The 26,711-nt window shown below is 36.3% G+C and overlaps 1 protein-coding gene across 1 annotated transcript in view; it reads right to left on the reverse strand.

The window, feature by feature from the left end:
• Positions 1-26,411, reverse strand: part of Rnf138 (ring finger protein 138) — a 35,080-nt gene extending 8,669 nt beyond the window's left edge. The window contains exons 1-5 of the mRNA XM_026400762.2: positions 25,372-26,411; positions 24,644-24,826; positions 4,126-4,291; positions 2,663-2,778; positions 338-394 (exon numbers count right to left, since the gene is read on the reverse strand). Of these exons, the coding sequence (XP_026256547.1) occupies positions 338-394; positions 2,663-2,778; positions 4,126-4,291; positions 24,644-24,753 (449 nt within the window). The 5' untranslated portion in view covers positions 24,754-24,826; positions 25,372-26,411. The remainder of the gene's footprint in view (positions 1-337; positions 395-2,662; positions 2,779-4,125; positions 4,292-24,643; positions 24,827-25,371) is intronic.
• Positions 26,412-26,711: the final 300 nt, after the last annotated feature.

Here is a 26,711-nt window from a genome sequence, read left to right on the forward strand (position 1 = left end):
CACATTGATCACTAGAATAAAGCACTTCAAAACAATCTGAGGATCAAGCATTATTAGGCTTTGATACCTCTCAAAGTCAGCAAGGAATAATTCAACATTGAAAACTCTATATGAATCATGCTTGGAAGAAATCTAACCATAGTCAAAGAGAATAGCTAAACTTTCTGAATTTAATGAAATTATTAAAAACAAAAATTATACTGTTTATTTCTTAAACTACCAACCTCTAGCACTAAAGCAAATGATTTAAGTAAATAAAAATTTATTTTACAAATTTATTATTTAATAAAGTAATGGATATTACCTGCTAAATTAGCAAAATTTTTTAAAAGCTTACCTTGTATTCTCTTGGTAAGTTTCTGTGTTATCAGATGTGGATGTTTCACTCCTATTACTTAATAAGCACAGGGGGAAAATGGTTAAAACCTCAAGTAATAAAACCATCAGGGATTTGTTTACTTGAACTGTTAATGAAAAACAACCAGTCTGATTTTTTTTTTAAAGTATAAATTTCAAATGTTCTGAACATACAATAATTATGGTAATTACTTTTCAAACAAATTAAGACAGAACTGCTTATTAGGTTCTTATTCATGTCTTTTAATATTAATATACAGTCACAAAAGTACAGATTAGACAATTTTGAATTACCTTAAATCCTACTCCTCTACCTCTACCAGTAAGATTTTAAACATGGATAGACTTCAAAAATTCATCAACTTTTTGACATGTGGTAGGACACTGTTTAAGGTTGTGGCCTCCAAAACGGAGTAGGCTTAAGAAAATACTTATTTACTACACTTATATTTGACTCCAAAACTTCACTAATATTTAATATATACAACATCTTGATATCTTCTCTTCACTTGTCAGTCATGTGTCATATAAAATATTAGAGAAATCATAAAGGAAGAATGGACATGCCATATGGGGATTGCCACTGTGTGAGAGAGAATTTCACCCATTTGGTCAATTTTATAAAAGCAAGGTCCTTCAAAAGTAGAAATCTTAATAGTAAAGGGATAGGTAGCAGTCCTAAAGAGGTTTGCTCTGTATCTCAACCCTAAACTGAACTTAAAGAAACAAAAACAACAACAACAAAACCTTACTATTCAATTTTATTTTATAAAAAGACAAACAATAGTGTATCACCTACCTAACAGATGGTCTTTTTAAAATTTTTCAAAATAAAGTTGCATATAACAATGTGTACTCAATGAAAAGGCACCCTCTGTGAAGATAACCACCTCTCCACACGTAGTTGAATTACATACCCAAATAGAAGACTTTTTTAAAAAATATATTTATTTTTTAGTTGTAGTTGGACACATACCTTTATTTTATTTATTTATTTTTATGTGATGCTGAGAATCAAATCCAGGTCTTGCAAGCGCAGTACTGCTGCCCCACAACCCCAGCCCAATAAAAAACTTTTAAGAGTGGGCTGGGAATGTGGCTCAGGCAGTAGCGCGCTCGTCTGGCATGCGTGCGGCCCGGGTTCGATCCTCAGCACCACATACCAACAAAGATGTTGTGTCCGCCGAGAACTAAAAAATAAATATTAAAAATTCTCTCTCTCTCTCTCTCTCTCCTCTCTCACTCTCTCTTTAAAAAAAAAAACTTTTAAGAGTATTTTGCATATATTTGACAGATATTAATCTGTTCCAGTAAAGGTGGCATTTTAACAACAAAAACACCAAAAAAATTGCTCTTTAAAATAAACTCAAACTATGAAGAATACAAGGAAACACTGTATGATTTTTGTGACCAAAATCAGTATGTGACACTTTTTTTAGAAAATCTCAAGTGGGGCACACTTGTTATTTCTAGTTACTCAGGAGGCTGAAGCAGAAGGACTACTTGGACCCAAGAGCTGGAGGCCAGTGTGGGCAATACAGAGAGACTACCTCTGTATTGTTTAAAAAACACTCAAACTCAACTTGGTAACAGGTCTTTCTAATCAGTTAAAAAATCTCCTACATAAATAAAATCAATGAATTTTGAATGTTCCCCTTGAAAATATAATAATTTCTGGTTGACTTTTAACAGTTTTTATCAGGGAAGGTGAAAATTTCAATAAAAGCCTTTTTGATATTTAGTGAATAGAACTAAAAATTTTAGTAATTTGAACTTATGACATATCTCCTTCCTTTTTTATAGGAAGGTATCTTTTCCAGTGACAATAATCATCAAAACAAAGTGAACCTGCATCTAAGCTTTGAATACTATATCAGTAGCATTTAAAAAAAACAAAAAAAAACAATTTTTAATTTTAAAGTATTGCTTCCAGCGATTTTGGAGGTTGAGGCAGTAGGACTCAAGTTTGATACCAGTCTCAGCAATTTATTTAAAACCCTGTCTCAAAATAAAAAACTGGTATATAGCTCAGTGGTAGAGTGCCCCTGAGTTCAATCCCCAGTTCAAAATTAAAACAAAAACAAAACAAACAAAAAAAAAAAAACAAAATTTAAATATTTTATATCACTAAAATAAAACTTACTTTTCAAGTAACTTTTTCATTTTTATCAAAAATTATGAAGGAAAATGTTTTAATAGTATATTTTACTTTAAAAATACAAATGATAAAAAAAAAATCCTAGTTCCTCAAACAATTCCCATTTCAATTATAAAAATTATACTTTTAAGAAGAAAGGTTACTTACCTATTCCCTACTGAATCTTGAGATATCTGAAAGTTTGGAATAATAGAAGAAACACCATATTCATCCTGATACTTCTTACAAGATTTATAATGATGTCTCATACGATAGAATTTAATCTGTAAATAGATTAAAATGTTTTTAGTTAAAAAAACTCACAACATTTGATACTCTCAACAAGAGAAAAAAGATTAAAATAAATGATGAAATTAAACAAGATTAAATTCATTTAAATAAAGAGAGTTTTTAAAAAATAATTATTTAATTCTTAAGAGTTGAAAATAGGGAATACTTTTCTATTAGGTGATGACCTTGAAAGAGTCCACCTTCTATAAAGTCACAGCAAAAAATATCAACAAATAATTTTATACTTGAGATGATGATACTACTAATATTAAAAAAGTCAAAAGTACTAAGACGTCTCATTCTATTAGGCATTTCTTTATTTAACTACTTATAGCACAAATAGAAAGCATTTTTTTAAAAAATTAAGTTCCCAAGTTAATATATGAAACATTTTTTAGTTTCTCACTGAGGAGTAAAGCCAGAATCTCAAGTATGTTTTCCAGCTTCACTCCATTGCTCTGTCACCTTCTTTAAAGTCATAGAAAAACAGATCTGATTTGTGTGCATGCATAAAATGGCAACAGTTTTGTTTACTATTCGTTTTCAGAAAAAAATCCATAGGCACATAAATCTACTCAAAGTCTAGCTACTCCACATCATTTTACACCTTCTCTAAATAATAGAACAATACATTACAGATAAGAAAATAAATGCAGGGGCTGGGGATGTGGATCAAGCGGTAGCGTGCTTGCCTGGCATGCATGCAGCCCGGGTTCAATCCTTAGCACCACATACAAAAAGATGTTGTGTCTGCCAAAAACTAAAAAATAAATATTAAAATTCTCTCTCTCTTAAAAAAAAAAAAAAAAAGAAAGAAAAGAAATGCCAGTTATTTGCCAACACCTGATTTTCCTACCTGTTACTTAAAAATTAACCAAAGTCTTCTGCCAAATACTTTGTGATTTCTTAGATAAATACATATATAAAGCAGGACCCTAGAGAATTCCTTTACTTCAATTTGGCCGAATGATTAACATTTCTATGTACAAAGCTGCAATACTGATGCTATTGTCAGAAACACTATTTAAACATTAAATCCACCACAATGGGGTATAAATGAACTAAGTGCTCAATTAATTTTGCAAGTAATTAATGAGCTATTACTTTGCAGGAAATACCATGCTAAAAAGTATGACAATTCAGAGATTTTATCTTTCAATCTCTGTTCTCAATAAGCTTATAATCTAGTAAAATATATAGCTACAACTTTTTTTGGTCTTTTCTACTCAATTCCAAAACTAAATATCTTTCTCTTTAAAACAGTGTAAGCACCCACCAAGAGCACTCAAATGAAAACTTCAGAGTAGAATTTTTAAACTTTCAAAGAGCATTTACTCTACCTGTTTTGCACAGCATCTACAACTACCAGAAAACTTCCTCATGATATTTTCAAGATCTAAGGCCCGTTCTGGACACGCTCTTTCTCTTCTAGTCACATTTCCACGACACAGGGGACAATGTATTCCGCTTTCTCTCATTGCAGTCAGGAAACATTTTCTACAGAAACTAAATCAAACATTTGTGACATGTTAATTACAGAAAAAAAGTACTCTTTTTATTTCTATGATTAAACAAATAAGTGACTGGACAAATATTTATGCTAAGTACATTAAGCTATTCATATGTACATCTCAGGATTTTAAGAACTATATGTTATTTCTCAGAGAATAAGACTAATAACTAGATTAGATGGGAACATCAAAGCAGCTACAGATCTACTTTACAATTGTTTAATAGAGTATATGAAAACATAAATATTATTATGTAACATTATCACAGGAAGCATGGTACAAAGGAAGAACTGAGTCTTATCCTGGCGCTGCCATTTAGCAGCTGTGTGAAACACACCTATACTGGATCTCCATTTTCTCCCCTTACAAACTGAAAGGATGGACCATATCATCTTTTGCCTCAAACTGATATATATCAAGATGTTCCCACATAATATGATTAGGTCTACTAAACAAGACTGCATAGGGTTAGAAGTAGAAAGTACAGTGGTAGAACACTTGCCTAGCATGAGTGGGGCAGTGCGTTTGATCCCCAGCACCACCAAAAAAAGAATACATAGATTAATTAGCAAAGTTGGAAGAACAGACTGTTTCCTCTGCTAAGGAAAAACATAATGGTTGCCCAAACTTATGTGGTCAAGAAATATAAAAATCTCCCACAATGATATACAAAGGAATACAATTTAAGAAATATTTAAAAACACTTCTAGCATTAACATCCACAGCCAACATTCTAAGTGGAACCAAACTAACTAAATAAAATTTTAATTTATTCTCCTCTGATCACACTAATTACCACATTTGATCATTTTGCTTTTAAGAGAGCCAGACAAATCACAGGCTCTTATCCTGGCTCTGCCATATAGGTGTCTATATTTGGGATCAAATGTATCAACATTACTCATTTATACCAATAAAAGTGAGGGAACAATGAAATAAAATGAGAATCTGAGTTCCCTAACTATGTAGTACTGAACAATCATTTTTCCCCTCTAAAATCAGTTTCCTAATCCATAAAATAGTAAAAATATTTACAACTGAGTTATTCACATGATTTCAATACTGTGAGAGTCAGGAAAGTGCAAACAGTAGCTAATATCATTAAAGACATTAGAAGTGATTATCAATTAAGGCCATAAATTAAAACACTAATAATATTCACCAGAACAAGGAATCAAAATAATGCAAAGCAAATAAGACCAAGACATCAGTTTTCACTTGTCGAACTAGAAACTAGTCTTAAAAATTATAAAAATAAGCATCTAATTGTAGCCCATAATTATGTATAATTATAAAAAGTCAATAAATTAACCAATATAATATAACTGGGTGTGTTAAGTCAACTTTTGTCACTGTGACCTCAACCTCACAACAACTTAGAGGAAGAAAAGTTTATTTTGGGCTCAGTTTCAGAGGTTTGGTCCATGGTTAGCGGGCTCCAAGACAAAACACCATAGTGGAGGGGCATGATGGAGGAAAGCTGTTCAATTCATAGCAGCCAGGAAGCAGAGAGGAATGGGCCAGGGAAAGACATAGTCCCCCCAAGACTGACCCCCAAGTGGCTACCTCCTCCAGGCATACTCCACCTACCCAGTTACCAACACATTCAAATTTTTATACATCAAGTAGATTGATCTACTGATTTTAAGTCAGAACTCCATAATCCACTCTTTCCAACTTAGAACACTGCTGCATTGCCCAACAAATGAGCTTTTAGGGATATATACCAGATAAAAACTGTAACAGTGAAGATATTGGAAAATGACTATTCAACATTTCAGATCACAATATATCAATACTTACCAAAGTTCCTAGGGTACCCCAAAAGTCTTAAGTGCCACTTTGAGCTTTGATAACTCCAGAAGCATAAATGCTCAAATTATAAATATGTTACAAATTTGTTTAAACTAAAAATTTTAAATTTATTATCTGTATGATTTATAATTTTTAAATAAGTTTTTCATTTAAATACTTTGCTCAGTATTTGTATTCTTCAACCTGAGGGACTATAAAGAAAAAAAGAGGGGCTGGGGTTGTGGCTCAGTGGTAGAGCGCTTGCCTAATATGTGTGAAACTCTGGATTTGATCCTCAGCACTTCATAACTAAAATAAATATAAAAATAAATAAATAAAATAAAGATATTGTGTCAAACTACAACTAAAAAATAAATATTAAAAAGTAGAGGGAAGGGGGCTGGGGATGTGGCTCAAGCGGTAGCGCGCTGGCCTGGCATGCGTGCGACCGGATTCGATCCTCAGCACCACATACCAACAAAGATGTTGTGTCCGCCGAGAACTAAAAAATAAAAATAAAAAATTCTCTCTCTCTCTCTCTCTCTCTCCTCTCTCACTCTCTCTTTAAAAAAAAAAAGTAGAGGGAAGGAAGCTTCAGATAGCTCTCTCACTTAAATAAGCAATAATTAGAAACAACAGTCTAAAATACAATAAGGTCTATACTAGGACAGGTTTTAAAAGGGAGGAAGAACACAAATAGCTCTGTTTTAGAGAAACACTTTTTTTAACTAGTTCTTTTACCTAACTATAGGACTCATTTTGACATAATTATAAAAGCATTGAAATAATTTGGTCTAATTCAGTCCCCAGTACTTCCCTGCCCTCCTCCCTCCTCCGTTCCTTTCCCTCTATACTCTATTGATATTTCTGCTATTTTTTTAATAAATTAGTATCTGATAGATGTACATGATATGAGATTCACTGTGATATATTCATATACATAAAGTTAGGTTAGATTCATTCCACTGTCTTTCCCTATCCCAAGCCTCCTTTCCCTTCATTCCCCCCTTTGTCTACCCCACCGTCTTTCTCAATGGTTTTGTCTGCATTTGGATAGAGCTTCCTGTTAAAAAAAAAAAAAAAAAAAAAAAAGCCAGGCACTGAGGTGCATGCCAGTAATCCCAGGAATTCTGGAGGCTGATAAGAGGATCACAAGTTCAAGGACAGTCTCAGAATCTCTGTGTGATCCTATCTCAAAAGAAAAAAAAGTAAAAAGGTCTGCAAATGTAGCTCAGTGGCCCCTGGGTTCAATTCCAGGTTTAAAAAAAAAAAAAAGAATTATAATTAGTTGTAGGAGAGAAAGGTAGGATTTAGAACTTGGAAGACTGAGTAAAAGGTGACTCTATTCACCAAGTTAATAAATATTGGAAGAATTATCTGGCATAGAAAGTATAAGTGTTAATTTCAAAGTACCACAAAAATCATCTCAATGCACAATATCCAGTAAACAATTAGAAATATGATCTTGAAATTGGAGGGAATATGAAGAGCAGACAAGGTGGAAGAGTACTAAAGAAATAATTTAAAGATATACAATTCAAAGGAGTTTAAGAGTAAGAGAAAAGGAACCAAGACTTAAGTACTGTTATGGAAGCCATGTCTACTAAAGCTACAAAAGAGAGATAATATTTAGAGATGAAGGTAAAACTATCATTAAGCTAAACCTTCCTCTTTAAATTCAGAATCGAAGCTGTTAACAAAGTTCACATCAGCAAAACTCACTGCTAAGAAAGAATTGTGCATAAAAAAAGATGGAATCAAATGCAAGAAATAAAGTGAAATAGCAATTAAAAATGATTAATTATAAGCTGGATAACTTAATACTTCCATAAACAGAATATTTTAAAATTTTAATATGTACAAATAAAAGTTATTATTTAGGAAAAGGAAAGATCAAAATTTCAAAATCCACTTATTCAACAAGAGTAAAAAAGAAATAACTTCACTAAAAATGAAAAGGGTGGTGTAAACCAACATTTATTTGATGGTAGAGAGTGTAAACTGGGCTGGTGATGTGGCTCAAGCGGTAGCGCGCTCGCCTGGCATGCATGCGGCCCCGGTTCGATCCTCAGCACCACATACAAACAAAAATGTTGTGTCCCCCGAGAACTAAAAAAAAATATTAAAATTCTTTCTCTCCTCTCTCTCTAAAAAAAAAAAGAGAGAGAGAGTGTAAACTGATAGACCCATTTGAGAAACCAGTTGGCAGTATCTGCTACAGCCCAGAAATTCTACTCCAAAATACATACCTAATAGAATTGTGTAAAAAAAAAATTCCCAGAATGTTTGCAGCCCACTATTTGCAATAGCTTAAAACTAAAAATTATATAAATGTTATCAATAGAAGAATAAATTGTGGCTTATTTACAAAATGAAAACTACAGTTCCTATAATGAGAATGAAAATATAAAAAGCAGGTAGGGCCCAGTGGCACACACCTTGTGGTACTGAGGATTGAACTCAGGGTCCTGTGCTAGGCAAGTGTTTTTGTTTGTTTGTTTGTTTCAAGCATTTTTTAAAGCCCAATCAGAAGATAAACCTAATTTTTCTATTACATAACAATTTAAAAAATATTTTCAAAGTCATCATTGGGGTATCTTGGAGAATGTGAGATTTTCCTTGGAGAAAGATACACTGGGAAATTTTCAGTGTGCTCTCAATGTTCTTTTGTTTGATGAGGGTGCTGAATATACAGATATGCTCAGTTTGGAAAAAATTCTACTGAGCTAGACATTTACTATAGGGACCTTTTTTCATATGTGCATTACACTTACGTTAAGGTCTTAATTAGGTCTTAATTAAGAGTTATATTAAATTGTTAAAAAATAGAAAAATTAAAATTATCTTCTAATTGGGCTTAAAAAAAAAAACACAAAATACTTGCCTAGCACAGGGCCCTAAATTCAATCCCCAGTATCACAAAAAAAATTTTTAAAAAATAAAATAAAATAAAGCTAGATAGAAAATAAATTTCTCTAGAAATAAACCATAAGATTCCCTAATTCTGTAGCCCAACAAACAGAAGACAGACAATAGAAAATTATTTTGAAAAAGAAAAAAAAAATGTCAGAGTCCAGCAGTAAGCAAACATGTCTGCAGAATAAGAGACAACTGGGAGCTGTGGTTGTGGCTTCACGGTAGAGCATTCACATAGCATGTGCGAGGCCCTGGGTTCAATCCTCAGCACCACATAAAAATAAATAAATAAAATAAAGGCATTGTGTCCAACTACTACTAAAAAATAAATATTTTTTAAAAAGATAAAAAGAATAAGAGACAAGTGAATAACCTGTACAATGAATTTTAAAAGACTCAAACCCACACAGATCACTGGAAACTTTTAAATAATCTTTTTTCAACTTCCAATCACTTTCCAAGAGGGAGTAAAAGATAGACCATTTACCAAGGAAAGAAAATTAGATCAGCATCATACTTCATGAGCAATTACAGATGACAAAAGAATGGAATGATGCTCAAAGTTCTGATAGAAAATGATCAACAACCTAGAATCCCAAATTAAAATCATTTGCTGTACGTACTTTAGTATTTCTGATATTACACAACATATGAAATACTGAAAATAGGGCTGGGGATGTGGCTCAAGAGGTAGCGCGCTCGCCTGGCATGCGTGCGGCCCGGGTTCGATCCTCAGCACCACATACCAACAAAGATGTTGTGTCCGCCGAGAACTAAAAAATAAATATCAAAAATTCTCTCTCTCTCTCTCCTCTCTCACTCTTAAAAAAAAAAAAAAAAAGAAATACTGAAAATATTTAAATTCTGTATAGCTCCACACTAAAACTTATAAGGCTTGTGGGGAAAAAAAAAAAAAAACTGTTGGACTAGACCATCTGTGTAACTGTCAAGAGTCCTAACAAGAGCCCAAATAATTCTAAAACACTAATACATTTATAAAGTACTACATTCCTAATAAACACTTTACCCTGAACATTAAAAAGGGGCAGAGGAATTTAAAGCTAATAAATTATTAAAAGCAGATGTAAAATGCACAAAGGAAAGGCGAACAATGCAATAAGTATTCCAAGAACTCAAGACCAACTGAACCAAGATAGTTGTTGAGCATTCTGTGTGACTTGTTACATTCAATTACTTTTAGTATACTTTGCTTCCAATGCCTTTTGATGATGGGATGAAACATTAATGCTGAGTGGGAAAAAAAAAATGTAAAAACCTATCTGATACAATCTGTTGTACTTGAACAGACCACATCACTATTGTATCATTTGTCTTTAACATTGTCTGTGATCCTCTCATATAAAAAATTTTTAAATGTTAATATAGTCTAAATTCACTCTTCCCTAAAATTTCAGTTCGTGATTTAGCTTTCTTAAGGATTTTGCTATTTCAAGATAAGACATTCCCTGCATTTCTTACTAAAAAGTTAAGGCTTTGCCCTTCATTTTTTAATCCATCTGAAAAACATGTATGCAGTGGTTTCATGCAAAGTTGCCCCCCAAACTATCTTAGTCATTTTTTTTTCATTAATTTGTGATCCTATTCCTATCAAAAAATAAAAGTTCCCAGGCACCCCTCTTGTCATTCATTGCCCTCAGTGGCCCTGGAACTATCTCCACCAGCAAGAAGACCCTCATAATATGCAGCCCTGCCATCTTGGACCTTACAACCTCCAGAATGAGATTTATACTTCATATTGACAGAACTGTAAAAATCATCAGTTTCACCAATATATAACAGAATTTACTCTTTTGGAATTAATTAACCATCAGGAATGATCCTAGGATGCCATGTTTCAACTTTAACAAACTGCTGGTCGTGGTGGTGCACACCTATGATCCCAGAAGCTTGGGAGGATGAGGCAGGAGGATCTCAAGTTCAAAGCCAGCCTCAGCAACCGCGAGGCACCACAAGGCAACTCAGTAAGACCCTGTCTCTAAATAAAAATACAAAAAAGGGTTGGGGATGTGGATGTGGATGTGGCCAGTGGTCAAGTGCCCCTGAGTTCAATCTCTGGTACCAAAAAAAAAGAGAGAAAGATACAAGACTGTGAAGTTTGCACATGCCCCTGCCATTGACTTCAGTTTGACTAAAGAGTGAATATAAAGTTCATGGTTGTTTTTTTATCCACATGAAAATACCTCTCATAAGGTTACTTTAACTAAATGTCTATACCAACTTTCTTTTGAATGACACAGAAATGTAGATTCATAGACTTGAAAAAGTGAATACATACAGACTCTTAAGATCTATTACAAGATTTATTATAATGTAACACAAGTCTATTATCACCCAATGCATGTATTCCTAAAAATCACCTCACCATGCAAAATCAGATAACCATAGACCTATAGAAAAAGTGGAATTGAGGCAGCCTCCAAATATCACATACCCAAAACAATAGCTTATTATTGATTATAAACACATTCATGTTAAAAAGGGCTGGAAATGTGGCTCAAGCGGTAGCGCGCTCACCTGGCATGCACGGGGTACTAGGTTCTATCCTCAGCACCACATAAAAATAAAGATGTATCCACTGAAAACTAAAAAATAAATATAAAAAAATTATCTCTCTCTCTCTTAAAAAAAAAAAGTTTAAGCTAGGCACTTGCACTCTCCCTTGCCCCCCAAAATTTCTAGGCTATGAGGTAAACTATTCCCCCAAGCCTTTCTGCCTTTCTGCCATGATATGCAGGCTTACCACAGGCCCATTAACAAAGGAATGAAATCATGAACCTAATTAAATCTTTCCTCTTTTAAAAACAACAAAATTTAAAATGTTTAAGCTGGGTAAGCCAGACACAGTGGCACAAGCCTATCATGCCAGTTACTTAGGAGGCTGAAGCAGGAGAATCACAAGTTTGAGGTCAGCATGGACAACTTAGCAAGACCCTGTTTCAAAATTAAAAATTAAAAAAGGGCTGGGAGATGTAGATCAGTGGTAAAGTGCCTCTGGGTTCAGTTTCCAGTATTAAAAATGAAAAAAAAATTCTGATTTAATCCCACAAAATTATGCAATAAATTAGTTGAACAATTTATAATACAACACTTCAAATATTAATCGCTTTACTAAAAACTGGAAATTTCACCCAAAACACAATGAAAACATTCATATAAGAAATAAAGCAGATGTCAACATACTTTATATACAACCAGAGATATGAAAAATTGTGCTGTATATGTGTAATAAGAAATGTAATGCATTCTGTTGTCGTTTTTTTTAAAATTAAAAAAAAAGCAATAGGTTTAAAATTAACTTAGGACTAATTAAAAATATAAAGACATAAAGGAAAAAATATCAACATTTCCAAATGAAATAAACTATATAATAAAATAATTAATACAAAACCAATTTAAAAGTCTCTAAAAATGGTCCTGGGCTCAATCCCTAGCACCAGCAAAAACAAAAGGTCCCTAAAAAGCAGCTGCTCTGTAAGTCTCTATAAAGTAGATACTCCAACTTTCAAAAAAGATTCTAGAGGCTGGCAAAAATATATCTTAGTTGCAAAACTGATTAACAAAGAAGTAAAAGCAGTTCAATCAAAGACACTTTTCAGAAATGATGCTGGAACAACCAGACATCATAGGTAAAAAAAAAAAATGAACCTCAATCTGTTTCCAACCTTAAACAAAACTAACTCAAGGGCTGGTGATGCAGTTTAATGGCAGAGTACTTGCCTAGCACACTGGAGGTCCTGAATTTAATCCCCAGCACTGCAAACAAAACAAAAACCTCAAAATATATCACAGATAGTATTAAAGTCAATAATGGCCATCCGAAGATACATGCACTTTCTAACTCCCCAGAAAAGGCAATGTTATGGTAAGAGATTTGATTCAATTGAGAACTTTGAGATGAGGTAATTAGCCAGGTTTATCCAAATGAGCCCTAACTGCTATCCTAAATATATTTATACATGAGAAGCAAAGGGAGATGTGACATAGACACACAGAACTCATGCGAATGTGAAAACAGAGATCTGGAGTGTTATCAGAGCCTCAGAAGGGAAGAGGGCCCTACTATCACCTTGATTTTGGCACACTGAGGTTGATTTTGAGATTTTTAGCTTCTTTAACTTTTGTTCTATGAACAAAACCATAATCTGAGAAAATATATTTGTAAATCCATTTATCTGATGAAGGACTAGTATCTAGAACATATAAAGAAGTTTCAAAGCAACAGTTAAAAACCAAACAATCCAACTAAAACAAGAACAAAAGACATGAAGACATTTTTACCTAAGGTAAAGAGATGGCAAATAAGCATATCAAATAATGTTTAACATCATTTGCCATTACAGAAATACAGATTAAAACCAGAAGATATCATTAACACCTATCAAAATGGCCAAAATTTAAAATAACATCAAAAAATGTTGGTGAAGCTGCAGAGGAAATCGTAATTTATAGTGGTGCAGACACTATGGAAAACAACTTAGCATTTTCTTGAAAAACTAAACATGCAACTACCATATAACCAACAATTATACTATTGGGCATTTACCCCAGAGAAACAAAGGTTTATGCTCACATAAAAACCTATACACAAATGTTTACAGCAGAATTTACTTATAAATAGTAAAAAATTGGCCATTTCAGTCTTACTCAATGGGTAAATAGCTTAGCAAACTGTGGTACATCCATACCATGTAATATTACTCAGCAATAAAAGCAAATAACTACTGATACATACAAGAAACAACTTGAATATCTACAGAATTATGTTCAGTGAAAAAATAAATTCTAAGATTTGTTTAATTCAATTTATAACATTAATATAGTTAGCAGTAATAACATTCTATTTTCTAACAGCTAGACTGAGATACAATTTGTATCATCATAAAATTTCTATATAATTAAATGGGGACTGGGGTCGTGGCTCAGTGGTAGTGTGCTTGCCTAGCATGTGTGAGGCACTGGGTTCGATTCTCAGCACCACACACAAATAAATAAAATAAAGGTCCATCAATTAAAAAATATTTTTTAAAAAATAATTAAATGGGTTGTATTAGATTTACACAGAGGAGTAAAATATAAGATTTTGTTCCTGTTGCAATGGTGGAGAGATCAAACCCAGAAACTATGTTGAGCTACACCCCAGCCATTTAAGATTCTTTTTTTGAGAGAGAGAGAGAGAATTTTTTTAATATTTATTTATTTTTTTAGTTTTCGGCGGACAGAACATCTTTGTTTGTATGTGGTGCTGAGGATAGAACCCAGGCCGCACGCATACCAGGCGAGCTCGCTACAGCTTGAGCCACATCCCCAGCCCCCATTTAAGATTCTTAAAATGACAAAATTACAGAAACATAACAAAAAGAACATTAATGTTTGACAAGGGTTAAGAAGGAAGTTACAGGTACAGGAAGGAGGGAAGCTGGGGATGGCTACTAACAGGCAAAGTTATTTATCTTTCTGGTGGGGTGGGGGCTCTGGATTGAACCTGGGGCACTTAACAAGGAAACTACATCTGCAGCCCCCTTTATTTTTGAGACAGGGCCTCCCTAACTTGCTGAGGCTAGCTGTGAACTTGTCATCCTCCTGTCTCAGCCTCCCAAGTCACTGGGAATACAGTCATGAACCTCTGTGCCCACCAATGTGAAATATCTTTATGATGGAAATGTTTTGTATCTTTATCAATTTAATATTCTGGTTCTGATATTTACAAGATGTTATCAGTGGAGAAAACTGGTTCAGAATACAGAGATTCTCTGTATTATTTCTTAAAATTGCACAGGAGCCAGGAACAGTATCATCCTCCTATAATCAGCTGCACATGTAATCCCAGCTACTAAGGAGGCTAAGGTGGGAAGATTCCATTTTGGGGACAGCCTTGGGCAATTTAGGGAGCCCCTGTCTTTAAAAGACAAAAAAAAAAAAAAAGCTGGGGATGTAGGTCAGTGGTAGAGTAAATGACTACCATACAAGCATGTGAGAGGCACTGGGTTCAATCCAAGTACCACAGAACAACACACATATTAACAAAAATAAAAATAAAGTTGCACACACACACACACAATCTGCAGATCTAAAAAGATCCCAAAACATTTAAAAAGATTATACAAAAAAAGGCAAAATTATGAGCTTAACTCACCAGATTTTTTAAAAAATTATGTCCACATACTGTAATGCACCTTCATTTGAAAAATATGTATTCAGTACTTACTACATAACAGATAGTAGGTATATAACTGACAACAAAAGTGACAAAAATTCCTGCAAACTGGATGTGCAAGCACACCAATGTACAAATTTGTGTGTATATTATTAAGTCTTATTAAACTGTGCTAAAACAGTAAAATCACCAAGTGAGATTCAAGAATCCCTCAAGAATCAAGTTTTTTAATAATTCAAATATACTAAAAAGATACATAAAACAATGGCAAAGGAATCCGCTCTAATAAACATGAGATTAACTGAATAAGAATGGCAAATTATCTAAAATTCAAATGGAAATGTGGTATAATTCAATTGCAGATGGTCCAAAAACAAGATCATTTTTTAAAATATTTAACAAATAGAATTAAACAGCACAATAACTTACTTCATCTAAATACTCAATCATCTCAAATCTGACATAGGAAATGTAATAATATACAAACGGGCAGTAAATGAATAGAAAAATAACCTAAGTTCAAAAAACAAGCTATCACAATAATCATCACTTCAGACATATCTTAGAGGTATCTATGATTTGAATGGCAAAATAATTATGTAACAATTTAATAAGAAATATTGGACACAGCTTTGCTAGCAAGTAAAGAAATCGATTTTAAAATGATTTCTAGTCCAGCTTGGTAGTGGTGCACGCCTGTAATCTGGCAGCTCAGGGGGCTGAGGCAGGAAGATCACAAGTTCAAAACCAACCTTAGCAAACTTAAAGAAGCTCTAAGGATTTAGTGAGACCCTATCTCAAAATAAAAAAATTTTTAAAAGGGTTGTGGTTCAAGTGCTCTGGGTTCAATCACTGGTACAAAAAAAAAAAAAAAAAAAAAAAAGATTTCTAGGCTCCATTATCAACTTTATTAAACTAAACAAAAATGATTTGTCAAAGACAATGGAATGTGGATATCTTCCATAAAAATACCAGTTACCATTTACTGAGTGCTTCATGTGTACCACACAGGGTCCCAAAAACTTTACATACATTAAGTTCAAGTCTTAAAAATAAGAAAATATTTTTCAAAAATTCCTTTAGTCATGGCACAGGTCTACAATCCCAACTACACAAGAAGCTAAGGCAGGAGGATCTTAAATTCAAGGACATCCTGGGCAACTCAGCAAGACCCCATCTAAAAGTAAAAATTTTAAAAGTGATAAAGACATAGCACAATAGTGGAGTACTTTTAGCATAAGGAAGGCCCTGCGTTCAATTTTCAGTTATCTTAAAAATAAATCCTTTGTTTTAAAATGAGGAAAATAAGGCTTAAAAACAAAAAATTAAGAAGCCTATAAAAGGTTTCTATAAAAGCCTAGAAGATACTTCTATCATTAAAATACAAAGTCCTGCATATTCCTTTCTATCTCAGGGTTTATGCCCAGAATGCTTCCTCTTCTATACACAAAGCACTCCACAAATTAACACCCACACATCATTTAGATTTGAACAATATCATTTCTCCAAGAAAGGGACTGACTGTCCACTCATTAACACACCAACCCACACAAGGTCTGTTCCCCCTTATACTTTTGCTCTTTCTCTCCCTCCTACCATCGATGCATTTGTAATTACACCCTGAGTGCTTATTTTAATCAAAATGTATCACCACCAACACCCAGCTCCAAGAGGGAACGGATTATACCTATTTTTTCACCACAGCACTATAATAGCACCAAGTACCTAACAGACATTTGTTAATATTTGCTAAAGCAATAAATGTCAATTTACCTTATTCTAATCCAAAACTTATTAAATCCTTTAACCCAAAGATACATAATCCACAGTCCTCAAATCAAACTATAAGCATTTTTCATATATAATACACTTCACTAGAGCTATTATCATATATGACAAAGCTAACAAATTCCTTTGTATTTATCCTTTTTGACCCAGCAACTGAACCTATCAGGATAGTAAAAATTCTCTATAGACTAAAATTATATATATATATATATATAGTATTCCCCACCACCACTCCTTATCCATGGTTGCAGGTTCTGCCATTTCAATTACCCATAGTCAACTGCAGTACAAAAATATTAAATGCAAAGTTCAAGAAATAAACAAATCTTAAATTTTAAATTTTGCATTGTTTATTCTGCAGCGAGATCCAACCACAAACTGTCTACCACTAAGCCACATCCCCATCCCGATCACAATGTTCCGAACAGTATGATGCAATCTCATCCTAGCCTACCCAATATAATACTATATAAACTATTAGTTACTTTACAGCCACCTTGGTTATGAGATCAGTTATTGAATATGGTAGTGTTTGTGTTCAAATAACATTATTTTACTTAATAACAGCCCCAAAGCACAAAATAGTGATGCTGGCAATTTACATATGCCAAAGAGAAGCCATAAAGTGCTTCTATTAAGTGAAAAGGTAAAGTTCTCAACCTAATAAGAAAAAAAAAGTATATGTTAATGCTGAAGATCTAAGAAACTTCTATCCCTAAAACTGTGATGGAAAAGAAATTGGTGCTAATTTTGCTATTACATCTCAAATTGTAAAAATTATGGCCTCAATACATAATTACTTAGTTAAGATGAAAAATACATTAAATTTATGGATGGAAGACATAAACAGAAAACATGTTCCAACTAATGGCAATGTGTCACAACAGGCAGGAAGTACAGGGCTCAAGCCTGGCAAGGTGTTGAATACCTGTGATCCCAGCTACTGGGATGCTAAGGCAGAAGGATCCCAAGTTTGAGGCCAGCCTAGACAACTTAGCAAGACTCTGAAAATAAAATTTTTTAAAAAATATTTTTTAGTTGTAGATGGACACAATACTTTTATTTATTTTTTAATGTGGTGCTGAGGATCGAACCCAGTGCTCCACATGTGCTAGGCAAATGCTCTATCACTGAGCCACAACCCAAGCCCTAGCCATAGCAATCTTTTTTTTTTAAAGAGAGAGAGAGAGAGAGAGAGAGAGAATTTTAATATTTATTTTTCATTTTTTGGCGGACACAACATTGTTGTTTGTATGTGGTGCTGAGGATCAAACCCGGGCCGCAAGCATGCCAGGCAAGAGCGCTACCACTTGAGCCACATTCCCAGCCCCTGAAAATAAAATTTTAAAAGGGGCTAGCTAGTGGCACAGTTCAGTGGTGGGAGTGCTTGCTAGCATATTCAAAGCCCTGGGTTCAATCCCTGGTACTGGAGGGGTGGCAGAGGGAGAAAGTACTGGGCTCAATATTATCTGCTGTTTCAGGTAATGACTAGAGATTTTGAAAGGCATCCCCCTCAGACGTGGGGGACTATTGTACAATTTTACTTGTTGGCAGCATTTCTTTTAGAAACAACCTAATGTTCATAATATGATTGAATAAATAAGCAATGATGATGTATCAAACAATGAAATATTAGAAGACTAAATAAATATATTCCATAAGGTACTTACATCTGGTTTGTCGATCACTATATAGTGTTGGTAACTTGAATGAATATTACATACCCACAAAAAATAATGTGAGACCTCTTTTCTGTTGTTGGTATTAAGGATTTAACATAGGGACGCTCTACGACTGGGCTACATCCCTCAGCCCTTTTATTTTTATTTTGAGACAGGGTCTCATTAAGTTGCCAAGCCTAGCCTTAGACTTATAATTCTCCTGCCTCAGCCCCCAAGTCCTTTTATTATTACAGGCATGTGCCCCCATGCCTGGCTAAGGTACCCCCTTTTATGTATTAATAGGAATAACCTCTAAGATAGTATATGAAAATATTAAGGCACTGAGAATATATACAGATTGCTGTCCTTTGTATGAAAAACCAGAAAATAAAACACCTACAATCTTCTTTATATACATATCTCTGGAAAATATGTAAGGTTAACGGTGATTACTGAAAAGTCGTATTTCCCCTAATCCTTTAAAACCATCAATTCTCTTCATGATTCACTTTGGCTTTAAATATCCAAGTCAAAAAACAAAAGATTTCTTTTGATTTTCAAAAGCAACCTAACTTTTGGTATTAGATGTTACAGTTTTTAAATAGTAATTTATTTGTTTTGAAAAATATAAAACACAGGTGCTGGGGTTGTGGCTCAGCGGTAGAGCGCTTGCCTAGCACAAGCGAGACCCTCGGTTCCATCCTCAGCGCCACATAAAATAAATATCTCCCATCTATGTATGTTATATCAAAGTATATAAGTGTATTCTACTGTCATGTATAACTAATTAAAACAAACAGAAAATTAAAAAAATAAACAAGGTTTTGTATCCAACTACAACTAAAAAATAAATATTTAAAAATAAAGAAAAATATAAAACACAAATTTAAGATTAGTATAAATAAACATTACCTTATTTTGTCTGTGCAAAAACCCTGTGAAAACAGGTGATTTCTAATCTTTTATATGCAAGAAAAGCTGAATGGGGTTAACTGACTTAGCCAACTGATACAGCTATAGTTAAACTGTGTTGTGTCCCAACACAAACCAATTCATTCCTTTACCCAATACTGAAATGTATTTATACTGAAATTTTTTAAAAGTATGCCACTCTGTAAATATATCAAGAGGATTTAGATAGTCTTAAAAATCTTTAAGAAAAAAGGATAGATTAAAGCAACAACTTATTAAATCAATAAGAATCAATATAAGCCTGACTTTCAAAATTTTAACATTATCTATAGGAAAGAATAAATTTTAAAAGTATCTATTTAGAGCATAACTATTCCAATAAGATATCAATAAAGCCGCTCAAATTTTTAAAAAATATAAACTGAAAATTCAGGAACTGGATAACCCAAGCGGGTCAATTTAGGGAATCATACAAATTTATGCTGAATAAGAAGTGGAAGCTAATTTATATTAACTTATTTTAAAAGATCCTCCTTACAGAGATGCCCCAAAGCAAACACTAATTAGATTTCCATTTTTGAGAGTTTTGTAAGGAATCACTAGGTCCAATGGCACCTGTAATCCCAGTCCCTCTGGAGAATGAAGCAGGTGGACCACAAGTTCAATGCTAGAAGATCCTGTCTCAAAATAAAAGTAAAATGGACTAGGAATGGAAAGGTCCTAGGTTTAATCCCCACTCCGTACTGCAAAAAGAGAAAAGTTTTGCAAGATATCAAAATTTCTTGTTAAGGGCTGGGGATGTGGCTCAAGCGGTAGCGCGCTCGCCTGGCATGCGTGCGGCCAGGGTTCGATCCTCAGCACCACATACCAACAAAGATGTTGTGTCCACCGAGAACTAAAAAATAAATATTAAAAAAAAAAAAAATTTCTTGTTAAATGTAATTTTCTTGGGATTGCATTTTACTTCTAAATGGTGTATGAGAGGTACTTCCTTGACTATTCAGAACAGTGTAAATAGAGGTTCAAGAAACCTTTAGTTTTAATGATGCTTTAATGGAAAACATCAAGAGATAAACATCTTACCACTTCAACATTGTGAACCTTCGTCTGAAGCCTTATTTTGAATATCTGTTTGATGTTAATATTCTTAATTTGTCTTTACATGTTTTTCAAAATATTTTATCTGACCATTCCAAGGCAACTGATGCTGCTGGTTTCTTAAAAGTACTTATATCTCAGTCTCCACTGTCACATTCAATCCTAGTTTTCTTCCTATGATTCTGTCCATTCCTTCTCAGAATGTACTTTTCTCTACTTGATATTTAAGTATTCTCTAACACTTTGTTTTTAACTATCCAGGCCTCCTTCTTTCAATTCATACACCTCCCTCAGTGACTCATCCACACCCATAACTTTAGTTCCATTTATTCCAGATCTATACACAGTATATATATCTAGTACTGAACATCAGACTTTATATAAGGACCTTAAAATATCAGGAGTCTCTTCTTTCCATTTCCATTATCACTGCCTTAGTTCCTGTTCTAATCACTTCTCTCCCTCACACGCCAAAGTGTCATCAACATCTTCATGGGTCACCATTGCCAAGCTGAACCCTGACACTAATATAAACTTTCTAAAATGGAATTGTAATCATGCTGCTCCCTTGCCAAAAATTATTTAATAGGTCTCTCTGGTTTTCAGGAAAACATTCAAATTAGCTTCCTGCCAGCATCTCTAAGCTCCATCTCTATTACACTCATTCTCTGGCTCCAAACAAACTATGAAGTCAGGATACAGAGTCATCCTCTGTACCCCTCCTTGCCTCTACATATGATGTAGACCTAATCAGGCTATTTCCCAAGAAAATTGTCCCTATATTAACAAGTTTATTTAGCTATGTGCTCTCAATGCTCACATAAAAATGTCCACTGAAATCTCTTCCATACCATAGTCATTTAACAGTCTTCTCCATTAGACTATTAACAGTCTCCAGGGAAAGAGCGTTTCTTGAACAAGAGTGTTTCTTGAACAAGGCAAATAAAAACATTAACAATGTTTGTTTGAAGGAACAAGTGGAGATTAAATACTTTAGTAAAATTATTCTCAATAGTGTCCCTTTTTCTCTACATATACATACACACATATAGATAAGTGTGTGTATGTATATATATTTTCAATACTGGGGACTGAACCCAGGCCCTTGAAGCATGCTAGGCAAATGTTCTACCACTAAGCTGTGTATCTCCAGCCCTCAGTAAAATTATTCTAATAGAAATGAATTTGCTTCTTTGACTAAAAAAGTCAATGGAAAAATTCTTTCCTCTCATTGGCAATGAAAATTTGTTTTTATTTTCTAACAGACCCAGACTGACCCAAAGTTCTTATCTCTTTCTAGCTCTGAATCAAAATCTGATTTGAGGGGCTGGGATTATAGCTCAGTGGTAGAGTGCTTGCCTAGCACATGTGAGTCACTGGGTGTGATCTTCAGCACCACATAAAAATAAATGAATAAAATAAAAAAATAAAAGCATGTGTCCATCTACAACTAAAAATATTTTTTTAAAAAACCCTGATTGGGAGCTGGGGATGTGGCTCAAGCAGTAGCATGCTTGCCTGACATGCATGCGGCCCGGGTTCAATCCTCAGCACCACATACAAAGATGTTGTGTCCACCAAAAACTAAAAAAAATAAATATTAAAATTCTCTCTCTTAAAAAAAAAAAAAAAAAAAAAAAAACCCTGATTGGAGGGGGTTGTGGCTCAGCAGTAGAGCACTCGCCTAGCATGTGCAAGGTACTGGGTTCAATCCTCAGCACCATATAAAAAAACAAATAAATAAAAGTATTATGTCTAACTACAACTAAAAAAAAAAACCAAACAACTGATTCGGGGAGCTGGGAATGTTCACGCATGAGGCCTGGGGTTCTATCCCCAGAACAAAAAAAAAAAAAAAAAAAAACTGAATTTGTAGCAAAATATAAATTTGATTAAAGGCACAGCTCTGTCCTTTGGGTTAAAAAAGGGAAATGACATAGTAAACTTATTACTTAAAAATAATTCTAGGACTGGCAATGTAGCTCAGCAGTAGAATGGTTGCTGGGCATAGGCAATGGCCTGAATTTAATATCTAGTAACTCTCCCCCCAATCTTATTTCCCAGAAAATTCCTTCCAGCCAATCAAGACCCTGTTCCACAATTACCACCCCTTCCAAATAAAACTTTGGCTCACTCTATCTATTTTTAATTAATTGTTCAGTCAGAACTATAAAGCAACTGTGGGGGACAGTAGAGAAAAGGAGCTACTTTGATTACATTGAAGCCTCAAAGCCCAATGAATTGATTTGAGAATGGTCTTGAATTTAAAAACATCCACTCTTTTCTATAGCTTTGAGGTCAAGTCAAATTATAGTTCTTGATTTCAAATGCACCACAAAGGAAATAGACTAGAATGATCTACATGGAATTTTGAGGGAAGCTAAAAATTACAATGAGTTCTGTGAGGACAATGACCCAAAGAATAGTTGAAATGATTCTGTCCATGATATCTACCATGCATATATAAAGTTAGCAATTATTATAACTTCTCATCTTGCCTGCTCTCCTCCTTTTATTTCCCCTCTTTGTCATCACAGAACTACTTTTTCTTAAATATAGGAAAGGTTCAAGTTATAATAATGAATAATGACCATTTAAAGATAGAAAGTATATTCTGTGTCCTAGACATCTTAAAATACTTTTTCAACAACCTGCATTTGTTGCAACAAATGATGAGAGAATTTAAGACACAAAAATCATAACTGATGTTTCAATCCTGAAAAACAACATGGTCGTTTCACACAACTAGCACAATCAAGGAATAAAATAGTAGAGTTCTTAACTCTAGGAACAGGGAAGATTACCAAAAGTCATCTGTAGTAACATTTGTGATTAGGGACCCAAAATTCTACCAATTATTCACAAAATTATAGAACCCCGACTCTCAAAAAAAAAAAAAAAGTGAATGGAGAAATGTCTAGAAACTTGTTCAATTCTGTGTCTGCAAGCACAGAACTTAAGCCCGATTCAATTTTTTTAAAAATAAAAAGACTTCCAGGTCCCACCTGCCAGAAATTCTTTTGCAAGTTTGGAATGGAGCCTGGGAATTGGTATGTTTACTTAAAAAACTCCCCAGGGACTCTGGTCATTAGCCAGGTTGGTGAGGACACTGTATACCTTTTCAAGAAGGTCTCCTTTCAATCCTTGCCGACAGTCTGGTAGTCTACAAAATGATGGAGGTGGTTCCTATAAATAAGCCTAGTTAAACAGCACCATGTGACCTCACCTAATCCCTTTGTGTTCTCCCTCACCCCTAGAGTTAGTACCTCATCTTCAGTCCATTCCTCATAACAGAACTCTTCTTTTCTTACCTCCACTCTTGTAGTAACCGAGTAATAATGAACAGAAGATAACACAAAGGGAAACTACCACTTAAATATCCGGAAATCCTGTCAGTTCTAACATAAGAGAAGAAAATTCATTTTAGACCATCCTAGTAGATTCCTGGAATTTTAAATGAAACAAAACCGATCCAAAAGTGGTCTGTGAAGCAGGGCTGAAGTTAGATTAAAAGCTCTTGGATCAAGGAGGACCAGGCCAAGGTTCTGAAAGAGGAAGAAAAAAAACTTGAAAGCGAAGCAGGAGGCCGGCGGGCGGCCCGTGCCGGCACTAGCGGGTTTGACACTCGACACCCCCGCCTGCACTCGGGTTGCTAGGAAACAAAAAGGCTCCACGTTCCCTGCAATTCCTCCCGGGCCTGCCAGGAGGACAGGGGCCTCTCGGCCTGTGGACACCACCGGAGGGCCCGACCCCTGCCCCGGGGCGCTAAGCCCTGGAAAACCAGGGCGGGGAGCTCTGGCTGAGGGGCGCGGCGAGCGGGCCCCGGCCTCCGGCGGAGGGCTGCCCCGGGCTCTCACGCGCCGGGACCAGGCCCCCGAGGCGGGCGGCGCTCCGGCAGGCCTCGGGGGCTCGACTCCCTCCAGGCCTCAGTCGCAGGTCCGGGTCCAGACGAGGAACCCAAACGACCACCCGGCTCCGCGCGGGGGAGGGGGCGTCTACTCACACGTGCTGACAGGCCGCGGTCCGCACGGGCGTTTTGAGCACCTCCTGACAGACCGGGCAGTAGAAATCATCTTCTGTGTAGGCCGTGGCCGCGGACAGCTCCTCGGCCATAACGGGGGCAGAGGAACAAGGCGATGGCGGCAGCAGCGGTCGAGGTGGCGGTGGCGGTCCGGAGCCCGACTCCCTGCGCGGACCCGGGGGGAGGGGAATCGCGTCAGGAAGAAGCTCGCGCCAGGAAGGGGGCGGGGACCTAGGCAGGACTCCGAGCGGGGTGGGGCGGGACTCCGAGCGGGGTGGGGCGGGGCCGAACACAGCGGCGCCCGGGCCGCACGCGCCGGGCGAGGGGCCGCCCCCTTAGCTCCCGGAACTCGGAGGCGGTGCTCCTCAGGAGGCCGGGCGCAGGAAACGGCGATTGGTTTCGCAGGCTCCCTGGGCTGGGCGCAAGTCTAGGGCCAGCCCCACTCAGTGGCCACGGCAGTACGTCCCGCCCCCAAGCCGGCCTCCCACTGGAGGCCACCGCCTACGGAGCTTGGGGCCCGGCCGCGGTTCTGCCTAGTCCCTCGTTCGCCGTTCATGGGCTCGCTCTTCCCAGCTGTCCGGCAGCTCCCCACGCCCGCCCCTCGCTTCTTTATCCTCCCCGGCCTCAACCCACCCTTTTGCACTGCTCTCCCCGCTCCCAGCCTCGCTCCACCGCATCCCTGCCCCGCCTTCGCGGGCGAAGACCCTTACTTCCGAGCCCCGGAGCGGCACTGTAGGCTGAACTGCTTCTTTGTCGCGGGTTCGTAGAAAGGTGACCTTTCGTCGCCGTCGGGCTTCTGGTCCCGCCGCTGCTGCCCTCGCAACCGAGGCCCCACGGCAAAAGGAGAACGGCGTGCGCAGTGCTCATCGGCCCAAGAAAGGGCGGGACCCGAGGCTCATGGTGCACCGGGATCCCATCGCCCCCGCCAGCAGCTCTCCCGTGGCATAGCGCTGCCTGCAGCCTGCCCGGCCGGTCACCGAACGCAGTAGGGTTTCGCGTTGCAGGCCCAGAGCGGAGGGGCGGGGTGACGAGGACAGCCTCCATAGCAACTGGCGCTTGGCGCCTTCGGCAGGTTGTGACGTCAACTGCTGGGTGCCGGCCTACGTACCTGCACACACCCCCAGCATCTTGGTAGGGGGACCCCGTTTTATTGCCTTTATTAAATTCTTAGGCTTCCCAGGAATTTTTCCTTAAAATATATTTCTAACGTTGAAGATTTAATCTAATTGTTTGCCGTTGCTAGACTGTTTTGACCTTGCAAAAATGTGTTATGAAACAATATTATGTGGTTTTAATCCTGGGATTAGTTAAAAAGAAGATTCCTTGCGCTGTATAGAGATTCAATTTTTTGGCTTAAATGCAATGTGATTGATTCTTAAATGATGACCCTTCATGTTCACAGTCTTAAAACCAACACCATAAGAGTTTGTTGCGGGGGGAGGAGGTTGGTTTTTGATATCTTGGAAGAAAAGGAGGTAGGAGCCCCTACCTCTAATCTCACTACGTATGTTTTTATTTTTGTGCTCACTTTGGCAGCATTTATACAAAAATATTTTTATTTTTTAAATGAGCCCTTAATTTGCAGATAAATCTCATAAGTCTTTGAGAATGTAACAGAACTATGTGAAAAAGAAGTAAGGGAAATCTTCAGATAACTTCAGGGAAAAAAAGATATCATTACCATCCTTTGTTAAAGCCCTTAATTGGGGCTGGGGTTCTGGCTCAGTGGTGGAGCACTTGCCTAGCATGCATGAGGCACTGAGCTCGATTCTGAGCACCACATACAAATAAATAAAGGTCTATCAACAACAACAAAAAAATTTTTTTTTAAATGCTGTTTACCACCTACATTGTCCTTGGCATGGTTAAGTAAAATGTATAGGAGCTGAGCATAGTTGCACACACCTGTAAGACAAGCAGTTTGGGATCACAAGTTAAAAGCCAGCGTCAACAACTTAGCAAGGCCCTAAGCAATTTAAGGAGACACTGTCTCTAAAGGCTGAGGATGTGGCTCAGTAGTTAGATGCCCCTGTGTTCCATCCCGAGTACC

The sequence above is a fragment of the Urocitellus parryii genome, chromosome 13 (genome assembly GCF_045843805.1).
Source record: "Urocitellus parryii isolate mUroPar1 chromosome 13, mUroPar1.hap1, whole genome shotgun sequence".
NCBI lineage: Eukaryota > Metazoa > Chordata > Mammalia > Rodentia > Sciuridae > Urocitellus > Urocitellus parryii.